This window comes from Herpailurus yagouaroundi, unplaced genomic scaffold (genome assembly GCF_014898765.1).
Source record: "Herpailurus yagouaroundi ecotype Mexico unplaced genomic scaffold, PumYag 161, whole genome shotgun sequence".
In the NCBI taxonomy this organism is placed as follows: Eukaryota; Metazoa; Chordata; class Mammalia; order Carnivora; family Felidae; genus Herpailurus; species Herpailurus yagouaroundi.
This window is the reverse complement of record NW_024412402.1, coordinates 7624212-7651445: the sequence shown is the minus strand read 5'-3', so window position 1 is coordinate 7651445 and position 27234 is coordinate 7624212. Positions and strand designations below refer to the sequence as shown.

Below are 27234 nucleotides of genomic sequence, written 5' to 3'. Positions count from 1 at the left end.
TATATATATATATATATATATATATATATATATATATATATGAGTTCCAGGTATCATAAATCCTTAGCTTGTTCTTCCTAATTTCTGTGAGTAGTAGGCAACTGGGAAACAGCCATAATAACATAAAAAAGCATTTAACTAAAAGTCAGTGGTACTGAAAAGAGGCAAAACTGCATTAGATTTTCAACACTCCCTTTATTATTAATGGAAGTTGAGCACATAAGACCCTTGGCGCACTGTGCGGAAAAACATACCCTCTCTGTTTGCTTGTAAATTACACAAGGGGAAAAAACACAAAAAACAAAAAACTAAAAAACCTTCCACATAGGCCAGTAGGCATCCTGCTTCTTAATTAATGGGCGGGAGTCAGCAGCACATGGAAAATGTAGTCCTTCCATAGATCAGAGATTAACCTATAAGCAAATGCTACATGTCAGCCCAGATTTGGGGCTTTAAAATTTTTTTTTTAATGTTTATTTATTTTTGAGACAGAGAGACACAGAGCATGAACGGGGGAGGGTCAGAGAGAGAGGAAGACACACAATCTGAAACAGGCTCCAGGCCCTGAGCTGTCAGCCCAGAGCCCAACGCGGGCTCAAAGTCACCGACCACGAGATCATGACCTGAGCCGAAGTCGGATGCTTAACCAACTGAGCCACCCAGGCGCCCCCAGATTTGGGGCTTTAAATTTAGTCTTGCCCAGAATATTTCTTGGGGAAGAATGACAAGAGGTTTCCTAACCAGGAACCCCATTAAGTGGTGCTGTTTCTGAATGTGAAATATAAGGAAGCAGGTCTTCAGCTGTCTGTGCTTCCCCTTTGTTTATTTGTTTGTTTATTTATTTATTTATTTATGTATTTTGTGTTTTTAATAAACTTCACCAGCCAGCTCTGTGTTTATGTGGTATGCCACCAAAAACAATAGGCCCACATATGTCACCCAATTGTTGTATTTAGTGTAAGCTGTAGTCTGTAGAACGGTGCCCAGGAGCTTTTGCCTTTGCCCAGCAGCCAGTCCCCATTCAAGGTCATCCTGTTTATCCTGAGTATTTCTGCCTTTCTCGAGTGACTGCTTTCCCAACCCAGTTACCAGTACCCCAGAAACCTCCACACCATTTTGCTCCCAAACATTGCCTTTGCCAACAAGTCCAAGGATACAGCCGTGTTACTTGCGAGGGTCCGCTGGAGCTTTGGGGGCTGCTAACTTCTATCCTCCGGCAGGTGACTTAGCTTCCCAGAGAGCATTACCAGTTCACGGCGTGCAGGGCGCAGTGGTATACAAGAAGCCTCTCTTAAAAGGTTTGCAATGCCACATGGGTTCCAGAGACATAAGAGAAAGATCTGTGATGGGAATGAGACTGTACCAATGCGTCTGGAAAGCAACCACCCCAGAGAGGACTCCCTCGTGCAGCTTTGTTAGCTGCACATGGGCCCAGATCAGTTGAGCCCTGCCATATTTCTGATTTCTCTCTCAGTCCATAGGATGAATGTTAATGAGCTAAGCACTGCTTGTAAAAGGCCAAGGAGCTGTTGTTTAGGTGGTATGATTGTCTGAGAAAGTAAAGTTATGGAAATTGTTTTGACCTTTCAGCCAAGTGATGTCTTGCCCTCTCACATTTATTACTCTTGGGTACATTTCCAAAAATATACATTTACAAAGCCACAGAATTAAATGAGAAAACTGATTTAGGGATTAATAGCTTGTTAGTTCAGCACAGAAAAAAAACAAAAAAAAACAAACAAACAAAAAAAAACAGCCTCCCGATTCCATTCAGGTTTTGTTGGTAAATATATCTGTGTAATATATCTAAGCTAATCCCAACCCCTTTTGGTTCCCTCCCTGTGCTCCACAGCTCCTGTCATTCATGGCTCCTACCCATACCCCTACAAGGTCCAAACACAGTTTTTCAGTAGCTAATCGATATAAGAATACTTGTGTCACTTACTGGAGTCCTTGACTGCCTTAGGATGCTGTACTTGGTTTTAATTTTGGATGGCCATTGGGAAATGTAGTTTTGAACTAGCAATCCCAACATTCGCAGGGCTGTCTCTCGTTACGTCATCCCTAGGACCCTGGTCTAGCTACTGCATCCTCTGGGTACCAGTGTTCTCATCCCTAAAACTGGCTTATTCCACCACCAATGATGGTTCCCACCATAGTAGGCTCTCAGCACCTGTCAGTTTCCTTCCTTCTCACATGTATACATTGAGACATCAAAGAGTTTCACTGGGACCACCAGAACCTCCCAGTTCTTCATTCTTAAGGGCATTGGAGTGGAATTCAGAAGTTTTGCCTTTCCCATTTGAAATCAAAAGCATAGAAGAGGCAAACTTATTAATATGCATTGTCACAACATATTGTCACATAGTAATATGTGATATATGATAAAATGTATCAATTCTGAGCACCACAAATATCTGTGGCTTCACCTCAGCATGAAGGCAAATGAGTTTCCTTTAGCTTGAGTGAGTTTGGAGATAAACTTCAATGTAACAAAATGTATTTCACAGGAAACGTTTGATGTGGCGCGGTTGGCTTATGAATCTCTTATCTACTCACGGTTCACTCCTTAGAGTTATTAGTCAATTTAATTTGAGCAAATGCCAGGATTACTAACTAATTAGGAGGATGTTCGTGAAGGCATGAGGATGGGGAGAGAGCGAGTGCTGGTGGTGTGGGGTTTGTGGCGGCTTGCAAGTCTGATTTTTTGCCTGATACCATTTACTAAACATTATACTTTGTGTTGTTGTCACACAGATAAGCCTCAAGTGCATATTCAGATGACTTATCCTCTACAAGGCCTAACCCGGGAAGGGGATGCGCTCGAGTTAACATGTGAAGCCATCGGGAAGCCCCAGTAAGTTCTGAAGGCCAAGGTTGGCAAGAGGGTCATGAGCAGTAAATGTCACAACACGGAGATGTGCATTTGCAACTCACCAGCCTGTCACCTGTCTCCTGCTGTAAAGGATGGAAGGTTTTTTTGTTTTGTTTTGTTTTGTTTTGTTTTATGAAATAAGGAATATTCAGTGAAAGGGGGAATAAATATCTGTGGTTGGTTCTTAATGGTCAGGATTGGGAGAAAAATGAAATGCCAGCTAAGATTGAAATCTCAGCTAATTCTATTTTATTATCATCAACACGATTGCCAGAACTATCTTCTCTCACAAGAAAATAATCCTAATAAATTTTTAGTATGCCCACAATCTAATGATATATCTGTTACCTTCTGTGTTAATGTCTAAGCTGCTGGAAAGACGGTTTTCAGACTTAAATTAAGCCACTGTGATTAGGGCCAGCCGTTGGAAAATGAATTTGCCCTACCTTTAATTTTGCTTCTCCTTCTCTCAAATAAAAGTGACTCATGGGAATATTTTTGTTGGTAAGGAATTGTCCCAGAACTTTTCTCCAGGAACATATTACACACCATTGCGTAAAAGAAAGAATGTACTAACCCTCTTATTTGACTGAAATGTACAAGGAAGTTGCTTCCCTGCCAACTGCATGCAAGTGAATGAGAGGGACCACAGTAGCTCATCACAGCCATGCAGTGGGGCCACTTTAGACCTCGTTCAGTTTCATCCGGGGAGAGGAGAGACTCTCATCTTTCCAGGAGAGTGAAGATTGTTTTGAGCTGTTTCTTAGGGGAAAAAAACAATCCATGGAATCATGAGCTGGAACGAGTCAATGTTGGGATTAGGAGCCCTCAAACTCTGAGTGGTCCCCAACAGTAAACTCTGTTTTGAGCTCCCTCTGCCGTCCCTGTGCTAGGATTCTTTTCCCCCTCAGAGTTTTGCTAACCAACATCAAGATCGCAGTCCTCATGCTCTGAGCGTCTCACCAAAGCTTCCCCCAGGATCTCTGGAAAGCACTGTCCCCGTGATGGCTAAGGAGTGATCCATGACAAGAGAACAGGGGAACCAGGGGGATGCTGGCTGCTGTCCGCCCTCTTCCCGCTTCAGCCCTCCCTGTTTTGTGCTTCCCTCTCTGTGGACCAGAATCTGCGTCTGTCTCCACTAACCCTTCGGGGTTTTATAATTTTTTTTTTTTTTCTCAGCGTTTATTTATTTTTGGGACAGAGAGAGAGCATGAACAGGGGAGGAGCAGAGAGAGAGGGAGACACAGAATCGGAAACAGGCTCCAGGCTCTGAGCCATCAGCCCAGAGCCCGACGCGGGGCTCGAACTCACGGACCGCGAGATCGTGACCTGGCTGAAGTCGGACGCTTAACCGACTGCGCCACCCAGGCGCCCCCCCTTCGGGGTTTTAAAGATGACCTTTAGGAAATAGGAGGTGGTCCTGCCTCTGTTTCGCTTTTCCTCTGCTGTTTCCAAGTTACTTGCTCTGAAACACTTTAAGCTTTGGCAGAGTGGTCTTCGTCTCCTTTGAACTCTGCAGAAGATTCAGATTTTTCTTTTTGTAAACTGGATTATGCCTTAGTCCGTGGCCTGTCTTACCTCCAAAACAATCCGGTGGAGAAAAAGAGAATTCTCACAGGCCTCTTGCCACTGTATACAGCCACATTAACCACATTTACCGGAGATGGCTTTGCTAGCCTATGTTTTGTTTCTGTATTTTCCCCCCAGAAGAAGGTACTGCGTTCAATTGAATGTGCCATGGGGACAGTAAATTACATGTTTCCTTCAGGACATTTATGCCAGAGAGGGTGTTTGTCTGTTCCTCTTCTCAAATCGGAATGAGTGTGTGGTCGTATGAGCCAGCACCCATTACTCTGCTATCCCTTCCAGCATATTACCTATTTATTTTCCCAAGAAATTGCATACAATAAAAATGGTAATTTAACTTGCCATTAAATGTTGTGAATATTCTCAGCACTTACCCCCACTGATTGTTTCAGCTGTCAAGCAGCAGGGCATTAGATCTGATGGCCGGGCAGACCCATTTTCCATTGCCTGCAAGGGGGGGGACATATGCAATGCTAATTTTTAAATAATTTACTGGGCTGTGATGACAAGCCCATGTGTAATTAAAGAAAAATTGTAACTTCACATCCCATTTGAAAATTGGAATGCTACCTGACAGGGCTAACTTGAGTGTTGGTTCATCATTAAGCTTGGGTCTTGTCATGTCACCGCTCGTGGAGGTAGCAGCAGGGACCAAAAGGAAGGTACTTCTGTTCTCGTGTCTCCAGTGCCCTTCCTTTAAAATGAAAGTTTCAGGGGCGCCTGGGTGGCTTCGTCGGTTAAGCGTCTGACTTCGGCTGAGGTCATGATCTCGCGGTCTGTGAGTTCAAGCCCCGCGTCAGGCTCTGTGCTGACAGCTCAGAGCCTGGAGCCTGCTTCTGATACTGTATCTCCCTCTTTCTCTGCCCCTCCCCTGCTCGCGCTCTCTCTCAAAAATAAACATTATTATTTTTTTAATTTAAAGAAAAACAAAATGAAAGTTTCAGGCACAGTCCTCCCTGTGGTCCCAATTTCACAGGAGGTTGAGGGAGCTGTCTTGAAGAATGGGAGTTTTAGAGTCAGTGAGTTTGAAAGATACTCTGCATGTGCAGTTTTGGCTCTGGAGCATCTTGTGAAATGTGCTTTTCCCTGATGGACACAAATGTGATACTTTATTTACTTATTTTTTAATGTTTATTTATTTTTTTGAGAGAGAGAGTGTGTGGGGAAGGTGCAGAGAAAGAAAGACAGAGGATCCAAAGCAGGCAACACACTGAGAGCACAGAGCCCAATGCAGGGGCTCGAACTCATGAACCATGAGATCATGACCTGACGTGAGTCGGATGCTTAACCGACTGAGCCACCCATGCCCCCCAAACATGGTACAACATGCCTCTGAAAAAGTGCCATAAGGAGCCCATGTGGAGATGTGCCCCTCAGTGACTGACCCGGAAGCCTCACCCTTGAGCCACGGGGCCTGCCAGTGCACCCAGAGGGGGAGGGTAACAGTGTGTGGGGCTTGGAGAGCCAGCAAAGCAAGGCATTTTGCCAAGGAACACACAGAAAAGGTGGACTGGGTTGAAGGAGGCAGGTTATGAGCAAGGGTAATGGAGAAAGGAAGTGATTGCATCTTCTAGAATGAATAGAGGTGGCTTTTCCAATGCAGAGGACAAAAGAAAGCAGTGTTCAGATGTAAAAAAAAAAAAAAAAAAAAATCCATTTATTTTTGCAAAACTCCAAATCCATTTTTTTTAATTTTTTTATTTTTTTCAGTATATGAAGTTTATTGTCAAATTGGTTTCCGTACAACACCCAGTGCTCGTCCCAAAAGGTGCCCTCCTCAATGCCCATCACCCACCCTCCCCTCCCTCCCACCCCCCATCAACCCTCAGTTTGTTCTCAGTTTTTAAGAGTCTCTTATGCTTCCAAATCCATTTAAAGATCACAACTGGCTTCTAAGAAAGGGTCTTGGTATTTAGTAACCGTCAGATTAATAGTTATATCACTAGCCAAGAATTTGATTTTTCCCCCTAATTAATGAGATGATTAACAACGGGTGAGCTCTGTCCTGTCTGAATTGGTGTGAAACCACACAGCAGGACATAAAAATAGGGCACATTGGTTTATTTGCTGATTTTTAAAGATGAACCGGAAATAATGAGGCTCCAGCTTGTGGTCCTATTGAAGGTTTTTTCAACACCTGATAATGTTGACCAAAAAGTATATTCCAAACAGATTTTGTTGGGGGGGAGGACTTCACAGCTGTAATTCTGTGAACTGAAAATATGTCCAGCAGGGCCCTCTCTAATCGTGTCACCCTGCATGTGACTCATTCAATGTGTGGGTGAGAAGCCGACGCAGACATCTTGGTGGGAGATGTTAAAGCCACCTGTCTTCTTCCTCTCTCCTCTGCAGGCCTGTGATGGTGACCTGGGTTAGAGTCGATGATGAAATGCCTCAACACGCCGTCCTGTCCGGGCCCAACCTGTTCATCAATAACCTAAACAAAACAGATAATGGTACATACCGCTGTGAAGCTTCCAACATAGTGGGGAAAGCTCACTCGGATTATATGCTGTATGTTTACGGTACGTGCAAAGATAAAACACTCCTTCTACGAGACTCATTCACATGTAGCCGCTGCTTGCAAATCACTCTCAGAGCTTTTGGTCAAGTTGAAAACCGAAAGCCAGTGTGTTTTCTTCAAGAACTTAAAGAAGCCTGGCCTGAGGTGGACCCCAGTGTCTCCACCTGGGAGGGCAGTGACTTTCTTCTCTCCCTCTAATCGCGGGGCTTTCCTGCTAGATCACAGTCCCTGGTCATGCTGAGTAGGAAAGCTGTGTCCTCAGGCACAAGCAATGGAGATGATGTTAGAAATAATGACTGCAAAATTCAGCCTTGCCAATTAATGGCTATTTAGCTCAGAAAGTTTATTCCCAGTGGTATTTCCCTGTGAAACCTCAGCTAGGCTTTCTCCTGCTTTGATGAACACAAGTATCCTGTCTTCAGCATGAAGCTATTACATTCCAGAAGATGTCACAAGCCAGTAAATACTTGGGAAAAAAAATATATATATATAAGGTCCTTGGTAGCTACATAAACCACCAATAGCTACTCCTTTAGACACGAATGCATTTTTTTTTATTTGTCTGTTTTCTGAATATCTTTTTACAGGATTATTAAAGCATATTATCATGAATTACGTTCTCTAACCCAGCAAATATTCATTGAACATCTATGTGTCAGGCATTTTAAACTTTTTCACATTTATAGCTTACTGTCCATTTTGTGTACGTTGAATATTCTCAACTTAGTTGAGGAATGCACTTCATTCCTCTAGTCTTAAGATGGCAAATTGAGTTTCTTCTGACCAGTTGAAGTCTCTTGGTTGGTTTTATGCCAGGAAGCCTAGTCATGAACTGACATGACCCAGAATGAGTGACCATAGGCATGAAATTTTCAGTATCTTACAAATCTATGGATATGTGTGTATGTTTCCTTCTCCATGTTAGCACGGTAGATAATCCAAGTGTAAGTATATGGGAATCTACACCTATACGCACACAACTATACCCACAGGATATTTATACCTTTATGTCCTAGAACCTGGCCACCTTCCTTACGAAGAAAGTAGGAGTCACTCCTTTTGAAGGCATAGAAGCATGCTTTATAACACATCAACACGGATGTGGCAACTTAATCCTTAACCTGTACTTCAGGTTTTGTTTGTTTGTTTGTTTGTTTTTCTCTTTCAACATAATGCAGAATTACAGGATCACATCCACTCACCTTATTTGTAGACTTCTGAGATTTCTTTTCTTTTGGGCACTATACCCGTGTTGTCTGTGGTCCGCACGTGTAATGGCGTCAGTCCTGCCATCCAACCCCTTAATCCAGGGGTTAAGAGAGCCGAGGAGAGGGGATGGCTGTTCCTTTAGGTGCGAGGGGGTGCCACATGCCCTATTCTCAGTTGACGTTCCACGGAGCCACCTTGGTCCTCAGACTGTTCAGAGTCTGTTCATGCAAAAGGGGAGTGGGAGGCATATCCCTCTCTTCTGCTTCCACACCCCTTCTGCTCTCTCTGCGTGAGGGTTTGAGCCTCCTGCAAGTCCCCTCCGATGCCACTCCCAGGTTTACAGTGAGCAAAACCAGTGGCAAATTTCCCACTGGTCTATGGTTTGCTTCCTGGACTCAGAAGTCTAAGTTATTTGGAAAAGCAATTCTGATTTAATGTACCTGCTGTTCCCACATCTCAAGATAAGGAACATTTTGTGGATTTCATGGACCGCAGATATAGTTGAATAATTTTGGATACCAGCTTCTGGCTGGCATTTGTCGAGCACCCACTTTGTCCCACTGTTTCACGTGCATGACCACCTCTAATCTCCACAGTAACGTCAGGAGGTAACAAGATCCTCATCCTATTTTACAGATGGCAGATGAAGCTTAGAAAGATCACATAAGCTGCCCAAGTTCCCAGGGTTGCTAACTATGTTTCAGAGCCACGATACTTCGACTGCCAAGTCTTCAGGGACATTTGTGTCTTTCTTTGTAGTTCCTCTTATTCTCACTGCTTCCCAGTAGAATGCCCCCCTCCAACATAAGACTGTTTTTGAGAATTTACTCTCTGGGCTAGAGTGCATTACTGAAAGCCAGAAAACATAGCGACCTACCTGTTTAGGTGAGCACACACACACACACACACACACACACACACACACACACACCCCTCCCCGGCACGTTATGCTACCTGCGTCCCTCAGTCTAAGCTAGTAGCACTGCTCGGCATGGCGGGCTAGACTACCAACCTGAGGTGTTGCTAGTCTATTAATAAAATGTTGTAGCAATTTGGGAAGATTGCGAGTAGCTCTTCTTTTCAAAGGTGATTTCTCGTACTACCAGGGTAATTTTCAAAGTACCTTATGAACTAAGCATTAACGTGCCTTTAAAATGTTTAATTCTCTGGAAGTAGCTTCTACACTTGGAGAATCTAGCTGGTTAGTGCCTGAGTCCCATTTGGTTTGGTTCTTTTAGCCTCGATGTGTCAAACACAGCTCATTAGCTCCAACTCGGTATTTTCTTAAATAGTGGCCTCTCGTTGCTCTTATTGCTAGAAACGATCTGAGCAATGAGGTTCTCGCTGTTAACAGGTCACTTGAGCCAGATGTGAAGGACAACAGTTACCCCAGTAGTGATGAAAATAATTGGAAGTGTGTGATTTTCACAAAATGAAAGGGACCCGTGACCTTTTTTCTGAAGTCTCTGCCCTTGTTAGTCTGGCCCACCCCTCGTTCGTAATCGTATTTTCAAAATCATATTTCAAAACCGGGCCTCCGGGTCCCCTTTGATTGCATTGTGGATATCACACGTTCTGTGCCAATACTTGGAAAGGTAGGTACAGAAATAGCATTAGAGTGTATCAGGGGAAGTCTCTCGGGTACAGATGTTCCTTTTCAGGTGATAAGTACTGTAATTGAACCAGAACAGAAGAAGCACATTAGCTGCCCCCATGCTGGGCAGCAGGCACGTCCCTGGGTACAGTTGAGGTGGGTAGGAGAAGACACAGGATGTCTTCAGAGCTCGGCTCTGGGGCCAGCGCACCTCGCTCATCTGTATCTGTCCCAGTGCCAACAGCAAGGGGTGGGTGCGTCCAAATGATCTGCTAGGTCACAGAATGCTTCCTTACCTGGGGCCTCCATAAGAAAGTGTCCAAGGAGCAAGACGACATTCTGCCTGTTTGTCTACAAGGGTAGTCTGAAACCACTAATTTAATCATCAGCCTGCTTCTTGGAGGAGGATGAGATTTGGTATTATTTATTTTTTAATGAATTCCTTTTTGGACTCGTGGGTGAGGCTGCTTTTACACTGCCCGTGTCCCCACCTTCAATGAGCAAAGTCTCCCATAGAACAGAACACTTTGCTGCTGAGCCCTCCCTAACACATTCATACGTTGCGTGTGCGTGAGAGAGGTTGACGAGGAAAATTAAAACCCCAGATTATTGATCAGTAGTAGGAATCATTTTAAGCAGACCTTACAACCAGGCACCAAGATAGTGTTTTCACAAACTTTCAGGAAGTTGTAGCAAAGCCAATAAAGGTGCAGTATATAATTAAAGTTTTGATGTATTAATTAGACAATCTGAGAGCTCACTTGGAGATAAAAGGACACCAGATGTGTCAGGGAGAAAAAGTTGACGTGCTTTAGATAAAATTTAAAATCAAAAGCCTTCAAATCGTCTTATGCGCTATTATAGCAGAATGATTGCTTAGTTCAAAGTCTTGCTGACAATTTAACACATTCAGTTTGATCATTTGTGCTTAGGATTTTCTTTTTTCTCTTTCATATTTGCCCTTCCCCTGTCCCCCAAATAATTTTTGAGCTGATACAAGAATATACAGTGTAGCAAACATCTGACGGAGGATTCCCTGTGGGATTCCTGGCTTTGAGGGTCAAGCCTCGTTTATACCTCGTTCCCTTGTTTACAAGATGGAAGACGGTCTTCTGGTTTTATCGCCACCTTCCGCTTTAGGTCAGGCTTTCAACGGGAGCAAAGGCAACTAACGTATTAATATTTATAAGTTGTAAAATTTATTGACTTTTAAAAAATAAAATCTCGGTAAAACCTCACATGCCTGGAACTTGATATTTAGCGGTGACATTCTGTCTTCTTTGTATTTATTACAAGTGTGTAGAAGTAGTTTTCCTTCCTGCTGGGATGTATTGATGGGGAATAATGAAGTTAGCCGTCATGGAGAGCAGGGGAGCGGGAACGCGCTCATCCTTGGCCGACGGGAGCCCTTTAGAACGGCACCACCCCTCCTCCTTTCTCCCATCTGCGAAAGTATAACACGAAATGACAGTCGCTGTACCCTCTCGGGGGCGGGGCTGGCTTAACCTCACCTTTGAAATCAGACTGGGGTGGGGGTGTCCTGGTTTGATTTCTCCTCCCTTCTCTCCTTCACATCTCCTCATCCCTAGTTCGCTTCATTAATGCAAATCTCTTTTCTTCTTGTCTCAGTTTTTCCATTTAAGGTTTTGGGTTAGGATCACAGGACACAACTCTTTGGGGGAAGGCGGGGAAGGGAGGCTTGTGGCTGCAGAGGGGGAAGTCATCAGACAAACATCTCCGTGTCCTCATGCCTTCGTTTTGTCATTACTGATCATTGTTGTGTTCAGCACTGTGGGTTTGATTTTCCTTTTTTTTTTTTATCCAGATCCCCCCACAACTATCCCTCCCACCACCACCACCACCACCACCACCACCACCACCACCACCATCCTTACCATCATCACAGGTACGGTACCTTCATTACCACTGAAAATGTCCTGAATGTATATTGTCTTTCTGGTATGTATGCAAAGAAGGCTAACAGTTCCCTTTGAATCCTTGGAATTTAACCGTTCCTTTATTTGGGGACTTCAGAGGCGTTAGATACTTTATTCTTACGTTGACTCCTAAGGACCTCAGAAAATCTTCAACATCCAGGCCTTTAACAGTAGATGAGATATTTTGCAGCTCGTGCCTAAGAGGATTCTCTTTTCCAGCATCCCCGGTCAAAGCAAAACGCTAGGGAACATAGCAGCCTGGCTATTAGAGAACATGCCGGTAGCTTAGGCGTAGCCACGGTTGATGAAATGGTAAGTATTCTGGCTTTGGATCTTCTCCTTGTCTTCATTCCATCGCTCGTTCGTACGAAAGAAAATACACACCCTTTAACATGCCCCTGCGGGCTGTGTTCCTAAAGGCATCGCCCTCCTTCCTGCCCCAGAGAGTATCTGCTGACAGTGTTACTACCTGTTTGTGTTGCCTGGGTCAAGAGGTCAGAGGGGAGTCACTGACTTCTCCGTGCCGGGCACCCACGTACCCCTTGCTGCCCTCCGTTAACTGTTGGAGGGGCGGAAGAGGCGGCCACAGCTGCTGTAACTCTGTGGCTTTATCTTGGTGGATTGTCTGAAACTCTCCAAAATGAGTTTCACTGTCTCCTGTGTCTGCCGACCACCAAGGGAGAGGGTATGCGATGCATCCCTTTCTGATACCCAGCGGCTCTCCTCCTGCTTGAGGGGGCTCGTCTGGGAGCCTTGATGCTTCTCCCACCTGCTACGCTGGGAAAGGTCATGGCTGCATCACGTCTATTAGATGTGTAGGATTTCCTTAGGTAAGGACTCCCCGAACCACTGTTTACAGGTACCTCCTCCAGAACACGTAAAAGTAGTTATTCTGCGAGGAAAAAAATAATAATAATAACCTCTTTAGAAGACCGCTTTCCCGCTTCATTCCATTATCCGCAGACACTGCCAGGTCTCTGAGCCACATGCCCCAGGATACAGTCGTATCACAGGACTTCTTCTAAACCACTGAATGTTGAAGTCATCGTTCTCCATGTGTAGGCCCTCTTTGCCACCCGAGATCGGGCAGCCATCCTTGACACTGACTTTCTGGAGATGTGTTTGGTTTTCGTGGGAGTCGGTGAGACAGGCGTGACAAAAATCCAGAGTGTTCCGTGGAAGAGGAGGTTCATGAAGTAGGACGATAGATCACCTGATCTCATTTTCTTCACTTTCTCTAACCTTCACAGTGGGACAAAGAGAACCTTTTAAAAAAAAGCCACTAGCGAGGGTTTTTCTGAAGGTTAATTATGAAAACATCAGTGCCTGCACTTCACTTAAAATCTTCTGAAAATCCATCAATTGGTTTTTGTGTCTCACTCTAAACTCCGCTCCACCCAGGCTGCTTCCTAAATTCCCTTCAGTGTCAATTTGTTTCCCTTCTTCCACGTCCTTCTTTCTGCCGCTTGGTCCCATGGCGCATAGACTCCTCCCACTTTCTGTCTCATTCCTAAACACAGCAAAGCTGCTCCCGCCTAACTGGTTCCAGGTCAGCCAGGCTATCACCTTCCCAGGAGCTAGGTTTTTACCTTTCGTGATCTCTTGCCCCTTATCCAGGTTGTAAACTGAATTGGGCCGGAGCTCTTAACGGCAGGTTTCCTTGAAATTTCCCGTGAACGACCCTTTGGATGTCCGTGTGAATTACACCTCCTTTGCAACTAGTCTGTTCATCTTTGCAGAAGGGGCCCAGGGATCAGTCAGCCCTTATTACCTCTCGTTGTTGTAGAAGGTTCCGTCTAGGTGGCTAGCCAGGTCTGTATTGCAAGGCAGTGGAGGTCTTACTCACTCTGTAGAAATACCCCATTTCTCCATTACATGGAACAATGCTTTTCATTTGTGGCTAGCCTCTCGCTAGCTTAGGCTGGTTTGGGTTTTTGGTTTGTTTTTGTTTTGTTTTTTAAGACCTTTCTTAGCACCCCTGAACTACTCCCCCCCCCCCCACTCACAGCTTTAATTTTTCACCCCAGAGTAAAGCTAATCTTGTGTCCTTCAACAGCTGCAACTCTCTGTGATCACTGTTCCAACCACAGAGACTCTGGTTAAGAGGAAATTTTAAAAACGAACAACGCTGCATTTCTGTCCATATAGAAATTGCCTTTACATACGGGCTTGTCTTTGCTTCTGTCTCTCTCTGCTCCCGGCCTCGGGTCTCCCCGTGATGCATGATGATCTCGTAGATGTGCCTTAGCCTTTCAACGTTAGCGCTTGAACCCTCTCTGCACACAAAAGGCATCTGTGGTAATGAGCACCCAGATTCTTGCTGGCATAGCCAAGAATAAAGTAAAATTGCCACTCATACAGCATTGTAGAATCCGTTGCCTTAACGGATGTGATCGTATGGGCTTCCTGCATCTTAACAAGCAGTGTTACATATATTTATCTTGCCCAGAAAGTACACTTGTGGAATTTAACATTTGCTCCTTACTTCAAACAGACTAAAGGTTATGGAGCTGAATGATTGTGTGTCCCATTTTAAAGGTCCAGGCTATCCCTGAGATTAAGATTGGTTCCTAAAAAATCTTCCAGACTGGATCTTGACAAATGGATAGCTAAATTAATTTGCACTCTTCTCTCTTGCACTGTTTGCTGCATTACAGCCCCCATTAGCCTTAAAAGCTGCAACAGCTAAATCCAGTGACAGGAACGTACATAAAGCCTGAGCTTGAAAGAAAGAAAGAGAGAGAGAGAGAGAGAGAGAGAGAGAGAGAAAGAGAGAGAGAGAGAGAGAGAAAGAAAGAAAGAAAGAAAGAAAGAAAGAAAGAAAGAAAGAGAAAGAGGCAGCCCATAGCCATCCATTTCTTTCCTCCCACTCAGATGCAATAACTGAAACCCATTGCCCAGGTCAGAGTTTCATTACAAGAAAATGTACGAATGCAATAGAAGAATATTTTTAAACTCGAAGGGCATAGTTGATTTCTGATTTCTCTGAAAGGAAGTGTTCCTGTGTTACTTTGTACCTTTCATAAGCAGGATATCGAATTGCTCCCCTTGTCAGGGAGGCAGACTGCCACTGAGTCCCCCAGTCGCCCGACTCCCTCAAAAGCACATTAAAGCTTCATCCTGGGGACCCTTGAAAGCAAGAAATTGTGAGCCCAATCCGATGTGCTGGTGCCACCTAGAGTCCTAGACCCGGCGGGGTGGTGGAGGGGGAAGAGCTGGGCGTCTCTGTCCCGTGCATTCTGCGTGGAGTTGGTCTCCTGACCTTTGTGTGAAGGCTCACATCTAGCGGTAGCTTTCTCTCGGGAGGACTTTTTGAAGGCTCTAGAGTCCTGAAAGGAATATTTGATGTCAACTTGCCACATTGACCTTGTTGCAGCCTTACAACTATTAGGCCTTTAGTATCATTAGAATCCCTTTCTAAATAAAAAACCATTAGAGGGACCCAACTGAAATGGGAGCCATCCAGAGTCTCATTGTGGTTTGCCCTGAGTTTCTTCTCTGTCTCTTCCATCCCATGCACATTGACATTCCGACCATATAGTTCTGTTTCAACTATTGCTATTGGTAAGCCCCCACTTCCTTTTTTTTTCGTTTCCTTTTTTTTTTTTAATATCATGCCAAGTTGTCCACGTAGTTTAATTCATGAAGATATATGCTGTAATATTGAAGAGCAAACTGCATAATCTAAATTGTCCCTGGAGTCCTCTGTTAAAATACAGAGACAGCCAGACCATTACCCAGGGTCAGAGTCCTTCATGCAGATTTCCCTCCTAAATTAAAATCAAAGAAAAACCTACCACCCTCCTGGGGGGCTGAGGGGGGGGTGGTTTGTTTTATTTTATTTTGTTTTGAATTTTCTTTGAAGTTAGTTGACTTTGCGTATGAGATGTACGTAGAATTACCTATTCCTGGGGTGACAGATTTTGCTCCTGTCCAACAGTTGGATCCAACTTTTCCCTATAGTCAACTTAGGAAAATATTTTGTGTTTCCCTCCCAAGATAATGTGGATGTTGTACTGTCTCTGCCCAGTTGCATCCGGAGTTAGTTGCTTAACGAGGAATGTACCTTAGACCGCACTCAGCACTGTTTTAAACACCCTTAGCAGCTTAAGTAGGAAATTCAGGCCCAGGGGGAGTTCAACATGCAGGTCATACTACACATGTGACTGTCATAAATTAAAACACTAAAATCACTTTAGAATAAGAGATGAATAGCTATAGGGCCAAATCCTGAAACACATTTAGAAATCCTTTCACAGGCATGAAATAGGTCATCTCTAAATGAGTATTTCTCTTTTTAAAAGTATGTATCCAATGAAGTGTTTTGTGTTTCTTGGGAAAGAAAACAGCAAGGTTTTTCTTACGGGTGTCTAAGCACTCAAAACCCAGTATACCTTGGAGAAAGTGGGTCCCAACCCCAGGCTCACGTTATTTTGGCTTTCATAGTCTAATGTCGTCAGCCATTGTGTGCGTAAAGTGTATCCAGTCACAATAAGGAGAGTGCAGCCATAGTTCACAGAGTATGCCAAGCGAGGGGAGTCCGACACCATAGCACATGTTTTCCACGTCTTACATACAAAGAAAAGAAGTACACCTGTGCTTAAGACAGAATTACGGTCGAGAGCCTTGCTTCATGTAACGCTGCTGTTCTCCAGGGTCTTGGTTTAATGATTGCTACCCTGTGCTAGGGGTATGTGGGTTATATATATCACTCTGTGATATTTGCGTGGTGCGAGGGGTATATGCTTAGCTGCTTTTAGGCATTCATTCACCAAATACCAAGCCCCCGTAATGTGGACAGCTTCGTGCTAGTGCCTGTGGAGACAGAAAATTCCTTGAACCCCTTAAAACATGGCACTGGGAGTAGGTTGTACACACTAGAAGTCAATTACAGGAGGTACTGTGCAGTAAGGGCTGACTCGGTGGCATGGGCAGAGGAGCAGGGAGGGCGTCACAGGACAATTAGTTCCGTCTGCCATCAGGGACTGGGTAGAATGTGGATAAGATAGGGTGGCATTTTAGAAATTAAGCACCAAGGCCCAACTTTACTTCAAGCATCTGTGTTCAGTGTGTGTGTGTACATTGTGTGTATTTGTGTCCCAGGCATGTATCACACCACCATTGCTAGGAAATACACACTTTTCATTCTAGAATGTTTACTAACTTACCTTTTTTCTAGAGTTGGCATCTACTCCATTAAGACTGTTTGTCACTCCTCATTTATTGAATGCGTATTGAGTGTTACTGATAGGCCAGGGTGCGTGGTAACAAGAATCTTTTTTTTTTTTTTTTAATGCTTATTTATTTTTGAGAGAGAGAGAGAGACAGAGCAAGAGTGGGGGAGGGACAGAGAGAGAGGGGGAGACAGAATCCGAAGCAGGATCCAGGCCTGCTGTCAGCCCAGAGCCCAAAGCGGGGCTCGAGCTCATGAGCCATGAGATCAAGACCTGAGCCGAAGTCGGATGCGTAACCAACTCAGCCATCCAGGTGCCCAAATAAGAATCTTATTAGGTGCTACCAAATATGAAGGAGACATCTTTGTAATGAGCCATCTTGTCAAGTTTTTGCCCAAAATTGCGTGGCCATTTTTTTTTCATACTGTCTCCAGTGTGTAGATTTTTATTTTGCTGGCAAGTATAAGCCTATATTCAAATAGCATCATAGCCAGCCAATTTTGTCTTTTAATTTTTTTAATGTTTATTTATTTTTGGGAGAGAGAGAGAGAGAGAGAGCCAGAGAAAGAGGGAGACACAGAATCAGAGCTGTCAGCAAAGAGCCCAACGTGGGGCTTGAACCCATGAACTACGAGATTACGACCTGAGCCGAAGTTGAATGCTTAACCTGCTGAGCCACCCAGGCGCCCCAGCCAGCCAGTTTTTGACCCACACTGATTTAGGAGGGAATAAAACGAGTTAGAATACTCTACTGATGAAGGTCACCTGATTCTGCCTTTTAAAAAAAAAGGCCTGAGAGATAGGAACTGAGGGTTATTTTTCTAATGCTTCTATCATCATTTCCATACTTTCATGTTCCTTGTTTAAAAAATAATCCAAGAGGGGCGCCTGGGTGGCGCAGTCGGTTAAGCGTCCGGCTTCAGCCAGGTCACGATCTCGCGGTCCGTGAGTTCGAGCCCCGCGTCAGGCTCTGGGCTGATGGCTCAGAGCCTGGAGCCTGTTTCCGATTCTATGTCTCCCTCTCTCTGCCCCTCCCCTGTTCATGCTCTGTCTCTCTCTGTCCCAAAAATAAATAAATGTTGAAAAAAAAATAAAAATAAAAATAATCCAAGAGATTATTTATCCACAGTGCAGAAAACTAGCCTCAAACACATGGGTTTCTCAGGCTTACAAAGTGATGGTTGGATCCGTCTTGGTTAGAAAGGTAGGACTTAGAAGGAACCAGCCCTCCAGCACGTAAGCAGAGAAGACTAGAAGTGACTATTTCTAGAGCCCCTTCCCTCTGCACCGTCACCTCCCTTGCAGTGCCCCTTCCGTCCCTCTCCTCACCTGTGCCTTCCCCCTCTCTGCCCCTCCTGCCCAGCCGTCACCCACACCAGGGCAGAGGAGTCATTTCCTTGTGAGAGGAAACCACTGTACAAGATCCTGTGATTTTCAGAACGTCTGGTTTGCAAATGAAAAGATCTCAGGGGCATAGCAGCAGTAGTGAACGATTCTGAACAAAACTTGAAATTGCTTAACAAAAAAACCAGTCCACTCCCCATCCAGCTGTTCTATGGAAGGAGCGGAGGGTGACTTTAAGAAGGAAGAGAGTTTTATCGTGACTCTCCTATCTGGACCTTTGTAGCTTCCAGTGTGTTCCTGTCCCCTTTCTCCCGGCCCTCAGAAATGGGAGTTTAATTAAAGCCTAATATAGTTGGAAAGAAAATTGACCAGGAATCCGGTAGAAAGTAAATTTCGAAGTTTAATTTTCCAGCACGTATTTTTGCTTTCAATAGATTTCAAATAAGTCAGAAATAAATAAAGAAAAGAATTTTTTAAAAAACCATATATTTAATATATATTGGCCAGCAGAACACAACTATGAAAATAAAATTGTCAGGGGAATTCTTTGCCTGCCCTAGTGTCTAGATTTAAAGCAGCCCCGTAACACAAACTGAAGGGGAATTCAATTAAGAAAACCCATTGGCTCCTTATTGACTTTAGTTAAGAAAATAAACTGGGGGAAAGTGTATTAAATATGTCTGGACTGCTTAGTATGCTTTCATTTAAGCTTATGACAATCAAAATGGGAAAATTTAAATTCTTTACAATTAAGCTCTGCTTTTGAGCAGATTGGGTTCTCTGGGTTATTACCCTGTGTATTTTTTAACGTATACCCAACTCACACACACACCCCAAAATGCAGTCTTGCAGGGAATCTGTGCATTGTAACGCAGGAGGACTACAGAGCAATTGGAGAAGAGAAAGTATTTAAGGTTGTGAATTTAATTTTGTTCTAGGATTTTCATTTTCATTTATGGCACCCGTTGTGTTTGAGACCATGGACTAATTTATGGATTAGTTTTAAACCCCCAGTCTGTCACACTCAATGAACAATTCTAAGTTGGAGAGAATCCATATGAAAGGATTAGAATGTGCCGCAGTGGAGCTTACACATGACTGTTTCAACTAAATATTGCCCAGCTGCCTCTCATGCAGCAATTTTTTTTTTTCTACTTGGTTAAATGGCTACTGTCTCTAATCTCACACATTGTCAGAGCCTTTCCATTTTGTAAGTATCTTACACTGCCACATGAAATATAGGTGATGTTTAATTTATTCAAGATAAGGTGCCATAAACTGTGTGTATGGCTGGGGGACCGAGAAGTCAATATTTAGTGAAATGCGCATCTTTCAAATAGCACAGGGCCTGCCCTTGGCCACCTTGTTTGATTATACTCATAAAGCAGCTAGAGAATGACTCTTAAGGCCGTACACACTCAGTGGGTTTGCAAAACCACGGGATTTGTCGTTGTTGTTGTTGACCATTTAAAATAAGCGTCCAAGGGGGGCGCCTGGGTGGCGCAGTCGGTTAAGCGTCCGACTTCAGCCAGGTCACGATCTCGCGGTCCGGGAGTTCGAGCCCCGCGTCAGGCTCTGGGCTGATGGCTCAGAGCCTGGAGCCTGTTTCCGATTCTGTGTCTCCCTCTCTCTCTGCCCCTCCCCCGTTCATGCTCTGTCTCTCTCTGTCCCAAAAATAAATAAACGTTAAAAAAAAAAAAATTTTAAATAAGCGTCCAATACATTTGCCCTTCTTGTAATTAAAATTAACATAGGGCCAGAAGCTCAGCAAGGCCTTTTCAGGTTCATAACCCTATGCCACCGAGAGCCCAACTCAACTCTTTGTGACCTCTTTTTCCCCGGGGCCTAGCTCAGAGATTAGTTTCTTAAAGGCAAAATGAAGTTTAAAGAAGTCTTCATTGGGACAATTAGGAGCTGTCATTTTTCAAGTGAAGCGCAGCATTGCTGACGTGCGTTGGAAGGTTACCGCTCGCATTTTGCCCATACCCTCAGAATGCTGTCCGACGACAGAGTGACCCCACAAGCCGATTCACAGGGGCGGGCCCACACGTCTCAGCAGCCTTCTGACGGAGACGCCCCTAATAAATCCTGCCTCACAGAGCCACACTTGCTTCAGAGCCAGGGTGTCTGTGGTTTCTGCACGAAGTCATAATGCAATTATGAAGGAGAATTAGATTCTGCGACAGTGCTCTCCTGCAGGGAGCACAAAGTCACTTCTGAAGAAGGGTTTTTTTTTTTTTTTGCTTTTTTTTTTTTTTTTCCTTCTTTACTCGAAACCGCCTCTGTTCACACAGCGCACCAGGTGCTCTCAGAGAGTTAGAATCAGCGTGCCCCCTGACACACCCTCAAACCTTGCTCGAACTCTGTGGCCAGCCTGTGTGTCTGCTCTATTCTCCTGCTCCGTTGCTGACCGTGACTTTGCCATTTCCAGCCGCAGTGACTGTGTGGTTTGACGTGAACGTGTGTTTGCTTTGAACTGTCCTCGAAGGTGTTTCTTCCCCCTCCCGGCGTTCCTTTTTCCTCCCCGTTTGGGTGCAATTGATGGATTTCCCATCCCCAGAATGGAAAAGCAAAAGCTGCACTGTGGACTTTTCTTCTTTATTTTCTAGTACCCACAGAGAAGCCTACGCCCAGGTTCACTCAGATTAACTTCGTGATAAAGCGGACAGCGTTGGGATGTAGGAAACAGTAAATCGAGGAGTCACTGGTTAATGCTGAGATACGATTTTTAGGGCTCTAACCTTTAGGATTTACTCCACCTCCTTTCTTTCAGTCTATGCTAATTGTTCACCTGCTAAAAGATAAAGCGTATGAGAAAATGCTGCTATAAAAATAAGCCAAAGTGTTTATTGTTTTGTTTTGTTTTTTTAATTTTGAAAAGGAGCCAATGCCTACCCGTAAAATGTATTAACCTGCATATAAATGTTTCTGTACAAATGTGCATTTGATGTTGCCCCTGAAATTGAAAACACCTCAAACTAAAGCTTGCCTTGAATGTTTCAAGTAAGGAGATGTGTCAGCTGCATCATGACAGTCTGGTATAGCGATGTTTCAACTGTACAATTCTTGGTATTGTTTTTTACTGCTATTTTATGCACACAGACTTGACTTGTAAGTAAGTATTGTGTTCTTATGCGGTGTATTTTATGTCTTTCTTTCCTTCATCTAATCTTCAGAAACTCAGCTATAAGTTATATTAAGCTGCAGTGGCTTCTCAGACTGCTGGTTAATTCTGGCTCCTTAGAAGGGCTGCAAGTTTTTGATGGTATAGGGTCCCAAGGAAAGCATGCAACTGAAGAGGAACACTGGTGTGAATTCATGGGTCAGATTTGCAAACTAGAAGCACCAGGCTCATATGACCAAAAAAAAAAAAAAAAAAAGTTGGCATCCCAGTGCATTTAAACATTGCCTGTGTCGTGTCTGGAAGAGTCTTTTGGAAGTCTCTAGAATTCATAAAAATAATTACCAGCTTAAGTACCTGCGTTATATGAGAGAAAGAGGAAAAAAAAAAAAAAGGACAGGTAACTACCTGCAGTTTTAACCACGAACGCCACCCCAGCTAGAGATGATGAGCTGCTGTGCCCGTATCACCGACGTTTTCAGGCCAGAAGGGGATAGTGGAAGGAAACATACTGGAGAGGTATAGAGCTGAACACGGAAGTGCGGCCAGATGGCTTGACTTTGGAATTGAGTTGGCCATGGGAGTGGTGTTTAAGAAAAAAAAAAAAGAAAAAGACTGGAAAAAAATGTCATCGTGCATTTTGTTAGATATTTATCCCACTATCCCTCTAGCCAAAAATAAAAAGGAAATTTCTTGAGCCCCTTGAGCAGTTTTCCTGTGAAGAGGAGCCAGGACAGCCGGCCTGGTTTGAAGCCTAGCAGGAGGAGGAGGAAACTCGAACAGCATGGGAAATAGAAGAAGAGACAGACCACATCCTCTTCCCCAGCAAGTGCGTCTGGCAGCGAAAAAGTGAACGTGCCGTCTCGTGCTGCCGCCGTGAAGGCAGGGCTCCTGGCAGCTCACCACAACGATTGTGCTTCCGAACTGTGAACACGGGGACGGCTGGGTCCTTTAATTTGTGGAACGTCCCATGATCACAAGTGGCGTTTGGCAAATGGTGTGGACGTGGCCATTTCCCTGACCGTCTTCTGCCCATAGGCTGTACGACAGCAAGAGCTGCAGAGTGAAGAATGGATCCGTGGTGGGTCGTGGCGGCAGGGGGGGCGGGGTGTGTACCGAAACTCACCTGGAAACCTTTAATATGTTCATTCCCATGGCCTCCCGGTTAACTGAACTTTCCCGCTGAACCCTGCTGGAATAACACACGGGATGGAAACCTTGAGCTCATGTGTTCGTCTACCGGCATCTACCAGCCTCACAAGGATCCTGGAAGTGTGATTGCTGCGGTGATGCCTAATTGGCAGGCACGAAGCCGAGTGCCCGCGTGGGCTGGCTTAAAACAAAGGCAATGTTTGAATGTATGAATCCATTGTTCGGCCAGCCTTCCGACTGGGCTCTTCTGTCACAGTCCTGAGCCTTGATGCGTTAAGAGTTTGCACTGGTGTTTCTCCTCACTCTGCATGTTCCCCTGACTATTGACTAGCAAGTAGATGTGTCCCGGCAAGACCCCCAGAACCAAAGAATTGACTGTTTTCCTCACTGGCTCGCAGCTTTGAGCTGAAGGCATGTCTTAAAACAGTGCAACTCACTTCAAATGCTTTTTGCTTTTCATTTATTATTGCTTGTCACGCGATGTTCTTTGAAAGCTTGCTCATATATTATCTGTTCCATTTTTTTTCCATTTTCCCTTTTTTTGCATGCCGTTCCTCCTGTTTCCTCCCTTCCTCCAATCCTCTGTTCCCGTCTGTAGACACAGCAGCGACGACAGAGCCCGCAGTTCACGGTTGGTATCACATTACTGTTTATCTACTTTCTCAGCGCTGCTGAGAGGCAAGGCAAGCCTGGGAAAAAGAGAAATGCAGTCTTCAAGGGAAATCGTGTTTCAAGTAGACTGATCTCATAAATATACTATAATTTTTTAAGGCTTGAAAGGATGTCGGGTCTTGTCATTTCTGTTGTGAGTTCAGCAGCCAGTGGTGACAGAGGCGAGGTAGCCGCCTCACTGGCTGGGACGCAGGTCGTGGCCCTTGTTGATAGAACTCCAGGCAGACACCAAAATACAAGGGACTCCAAAAACAAATACTTGCCTGAAAATCACAGCCTCTGGTTTAAAGACCCAATTGCTTTCTTCATTTATAGGCTAGAATCCCAGGTACACTTGGAAGAGGGGTCGTTCGGATCACTTACTAGTTGAGGCCGAAGGACAGGTGAGAACAGAAGAGTCCCATTTAAATTCACGAGGTCATCACTCTTCTCTTAATTATGTTCCCAATCCTGTTTGCCTCTGCAAACCAGCACCAGTTCGCTCTCAATCTCTATGCGTGCGTGAAGGTTTACGCTATTTACACCAGCATTTGGCAGGATCCCTCTCCGGACCAAGAATGACACCATATATAAGTTTTAGCAGCATTAAGTAGGACTTGACAAAATCATTTGTGTACAGGCAGCTTGTAGGCAAAATAACTAGAAAGTTGGTTAAGGTTTTAACCAAAAAGTGATTTAAAAAAAAAAAAAAAAAAAAAGCCACCGGGCTATCCTTTTCACACCTTCATCCTACCTTACAAGGTTGGAATAAGTTCGTTAACTTTTCTATGTCTCTTCAGTCAGAAAATTAGAATTATGTTTCATCTGTATATGACTTTATTTCTTAACTCTCAACCCTGGTGATGTTGTGCTTAGAGAAAGATACGTTAGTTAAAAATTGGGCAGAATTTTAATAATTGAGTTCCAGGGAATTTTTTGGTAAAGGGCCTATTTAAATCACTTTGCATGTTGTACAGTGTTGGGATGCATCGCTTAAGTGCCTAGAGGTGATCAGCCAACACTTTACTGTTCATGCACCTTTAGCAAAGCATCTCTTCCTAGCACAGACTGACTTCCTTAAAACAGACCTACGTTTGAGGACTTGTCAGTTGGAAATCTCTAAGCAAAACCTGTCCTGGGTGAGCTGTCCTTGAAGGTCAGGCCTTGACGCTTGGCACATCGCCCCCGTATTTGCGCTTTGTGATGAGGAATCCCAAGAAAGCAGAATGAACTTAGGTACGAAGAGCAGTAAATCCCTCCCCACTCCCTGCCCACCTCACCTGGCCCTTTCCTGTCGTTGGCACAAAGGGAAAAATTAAAGGGCCAGTTACACTGACAATCGGGAGAAGTCAGTTAGGTATAAAGCTCCCACTTTCTAAGGTAATGCCCCATAGTGCTTGCTACGGCTCAGGCACTGTGCTCCATTAAGCTTGGTTATTTGTAGGTTTCGTCATTAATTGAGCACTTCCTGACTGTTATCGATCAGTCTCAGAGCTTTAAGGCTATTTTAATGTCATTCAAGAGATTTTGTTCTATTCTTTTTAAGATGCTTTAAGTTCTGAGCTTCCTATAATTGACTCCAGGGTCAAATGTAACCATAAGATTCTGGTATTGTGTGAGATCTTTGAAGAAATATTGATCATTTATCTCCTAAGACTCCAGAGTTCTATTTGCTAGGTCCCTTCAATAAAACCTGTGTTCTTATGTGAATCTAATGGATGTAGGTCTTGGAGTCGGGTGAGGTATTCCAAGTAGGAAATCTGTTCCCTGACCTGAAAAATGAGAAGTTAGCTTAGGGGCCAGTCTTGGTCTAGGGCACGGTTTTTGATTAGGTCTTTCTGTCTAGAAAGAAAGTGATGGTGATTTCTTTTCGTGGTATAACAAAGAGACACTTGGAATAAGACTTTATAGCATTCCTGTGGCAGGAAACAGAGAAGCAACCACTGCCTTATTAGTTCAAGGACAGTGTTCAAGCCAGCAGTACACCAGTAGGATGTTGTTCACTGGCTGGCAGTACATGGGAAACAACGTAGAGCCAAGAAATCTTGGGGAGAAAAAAAAAAACCAATGGCCACACACACACACACACACACACAGTTCCTTAACGGCAGAAGGAGAGAAGTGATAGCCCAGGTTGGTCCCTGTTTGATACATTTATAAACACATCCTCCTGACTTGTCTAAAGTCCTGACAGCATCCTCACCAAGAGGTCCTACCACCATCTCGAACAGCATACCCTCCAGCCTACTGCGAGAAGCTGTAATGAAAGCAACAGTAATATCTAGAATTTTACTTGGCGGAGGGAAGACCCATCTTCAGGTTAGTCGTCAACGGGGGTAGAATACGATGGAAATTACAAAGCAGGGGACCAGGTTTCCAGAGAGATAAAGATCTGGAACTGATTGTAATTGAGTGCCTTGTGGCTAAAACCCAACTTCTTCAGTACAGCAACCATTTGATTTGGATTCACTTGAGAGTAACCTTGAGATGTTCACGATAGAGATCTGGGCCTAGAAAAATGTCATGGTCTGAGAACTTGGCAACTTAAATGACAAGACGTATTAGGTCAGCCAGTCGTGGCCACTTGATTTGTCTTAAAAATCTCCATACTGGAGTTCTTTCTATATTTCTCTTTTCTTTTATAAAAAGGGGGAAAAAATCATTTCCGAAAATCTTTCCCTTTGAAGACTCATTACAATACTTTATTCAAGCTTGTGTTGCTAGAGTATGTATGAAGTACACCAGTTGTTTATGTATGTTGACCATTTGTTCTTACCAATATCTGATTGGAATAAGCATGTGTTGGAAGGTTAGAAGTGCATGGGCATGATTCAAAATCAAATGGATTTTCTCCAAAAAGAAACCAAACCACAATCAGTCACAATGTGCTTTTTAAGGATCTAATTGATGGTAAAGATAAAAGCGAGTGTAAGAATGGGATTTTTAGACTAGGGTGACCGAAGGGATTTTCTTTGAATAAGGATCTTGAGCGTTTGTGTTTTTGGAGCTCATCCTTAAGGCCTGGACAGGAAGAATCCTGTGTTATGTGTGCATGTTAAGCAATGCAACAAAAAAAAAAAAAAACCAAAAAAACAAACAAACAAACAAAAAACACACTCTGCCAAATCCTGGTACCACATGGTCTGAAATTGATGGCAGAAATGCATGAGTGACTTAAAGCACGGATGGTGTCGTCGTCCTTCTGATTATCGATGTGTGGGTGCGTGTGCTGGTTTTTGTTTGTTCAAATGTGGGCGCTTCTCTGTAAGTGTCTTGTGCCTTGTTCTTTTTCGGCCCTGCGTGTGCCCTCTCCCTTCCCCCGCCCACCTCCCCTGTGTGAGGTTCTGGGTGACAGCATGTCCATGGTCTGGAATAGCGCTTGTGCTTTTGCTGCACTGCAGTGAGCTGGCTTCCTCTGGGTTTGAGGTCCTCTCTCTCGCCCTCTCTCCTCTTTGTCTCTCTCCCTTTCTCTCTCCCCTCTCTCTCCTCCCTGTTTTATTATTTTCTAGTCTACCTGTCCTTTCGCTTTCCACCTCTTGACATATCAGAGGCTGGTGATCTCATGAATCGATATATCCCAGATAAGTTTTTCAGCAGCCTTTAATTCAGTCCGTAATTATGGTAAGACTCAAACGAGGAACCCCTCTGAAGTCATTTTTCACTTTCAGTTTTGGTTTCAGAATCTTTGGCCTGTGCTAGATACACATGCTCCTACCCTAGTCCGCTGCCCTCGGGAAAGCACCCCCTAAATCGCCCTTTCCCTGACTTATTTCTTTAGTAGTGCAAGCCTTGAGAATCCTAAAAGCACTTGAAACTCTCATATTGCTTTCTATTCAATTGTGGGGAAATTCCGAAGCCCGTTTTAAAGAAAAATAGCCAGCAGTGCGCATTATTACAACCTCTATGTCCACCATTTCTGTGTATGCACCTCTCTGCACATCTCTCTGTACGAGTACGCAACAGTGGCATTCAAAGGCTGTCATTCAGTCAAGGGACTCTGCAGACATTGTACGTTCTACTCAAGAACAAAGCTAAAGAGGTTTACGAATGGCTGCAGGACCTGAAG

At 44.1% G+C, this 27234-nt stretch overlaps 1 protein-coding gene across 13 annotated transcripts in view; it reads left to right on the top strand.

Annotated features, from left to right (window-relative positions):
- CADM1 (cell adhesion molecule 1) overlaps nucleotides 1–27234 on the top strand; it is a 331439-nt gene that overhangs the window by 284580 nt on the left and 19625 nt on the right. For 6 of the 13 annotated variants that reach the window (XM_040483090.1, XM_040483086.1, XM_040483087.1 and 3 more), the window contains exons 6-9: nucleotides 2758–2857; nucleotides 6815–6987; nucleotides 11615–11695; nucleotides 23116–23148. In XM_040483090.1, the coding sequence (XP_040339024.1) occupies nucleotides 2758–2857; nucleotides 6815–6987; nucleotides 11615–11695; nucleotides 23116–23148 (387 nt within the window). The remainder of the gene's footprint in view (nucleotides 1–2757; nucleotides 2858–6814; nucleotides 6988–11614; nucleotides 11696–23115; nucleotides 23149–27234) is intronic. The other 7 variants (XM_040483091.1, XM_040483094.1, XM_040483085.1 and 4 more) reach the window with 3 other exon arrangements.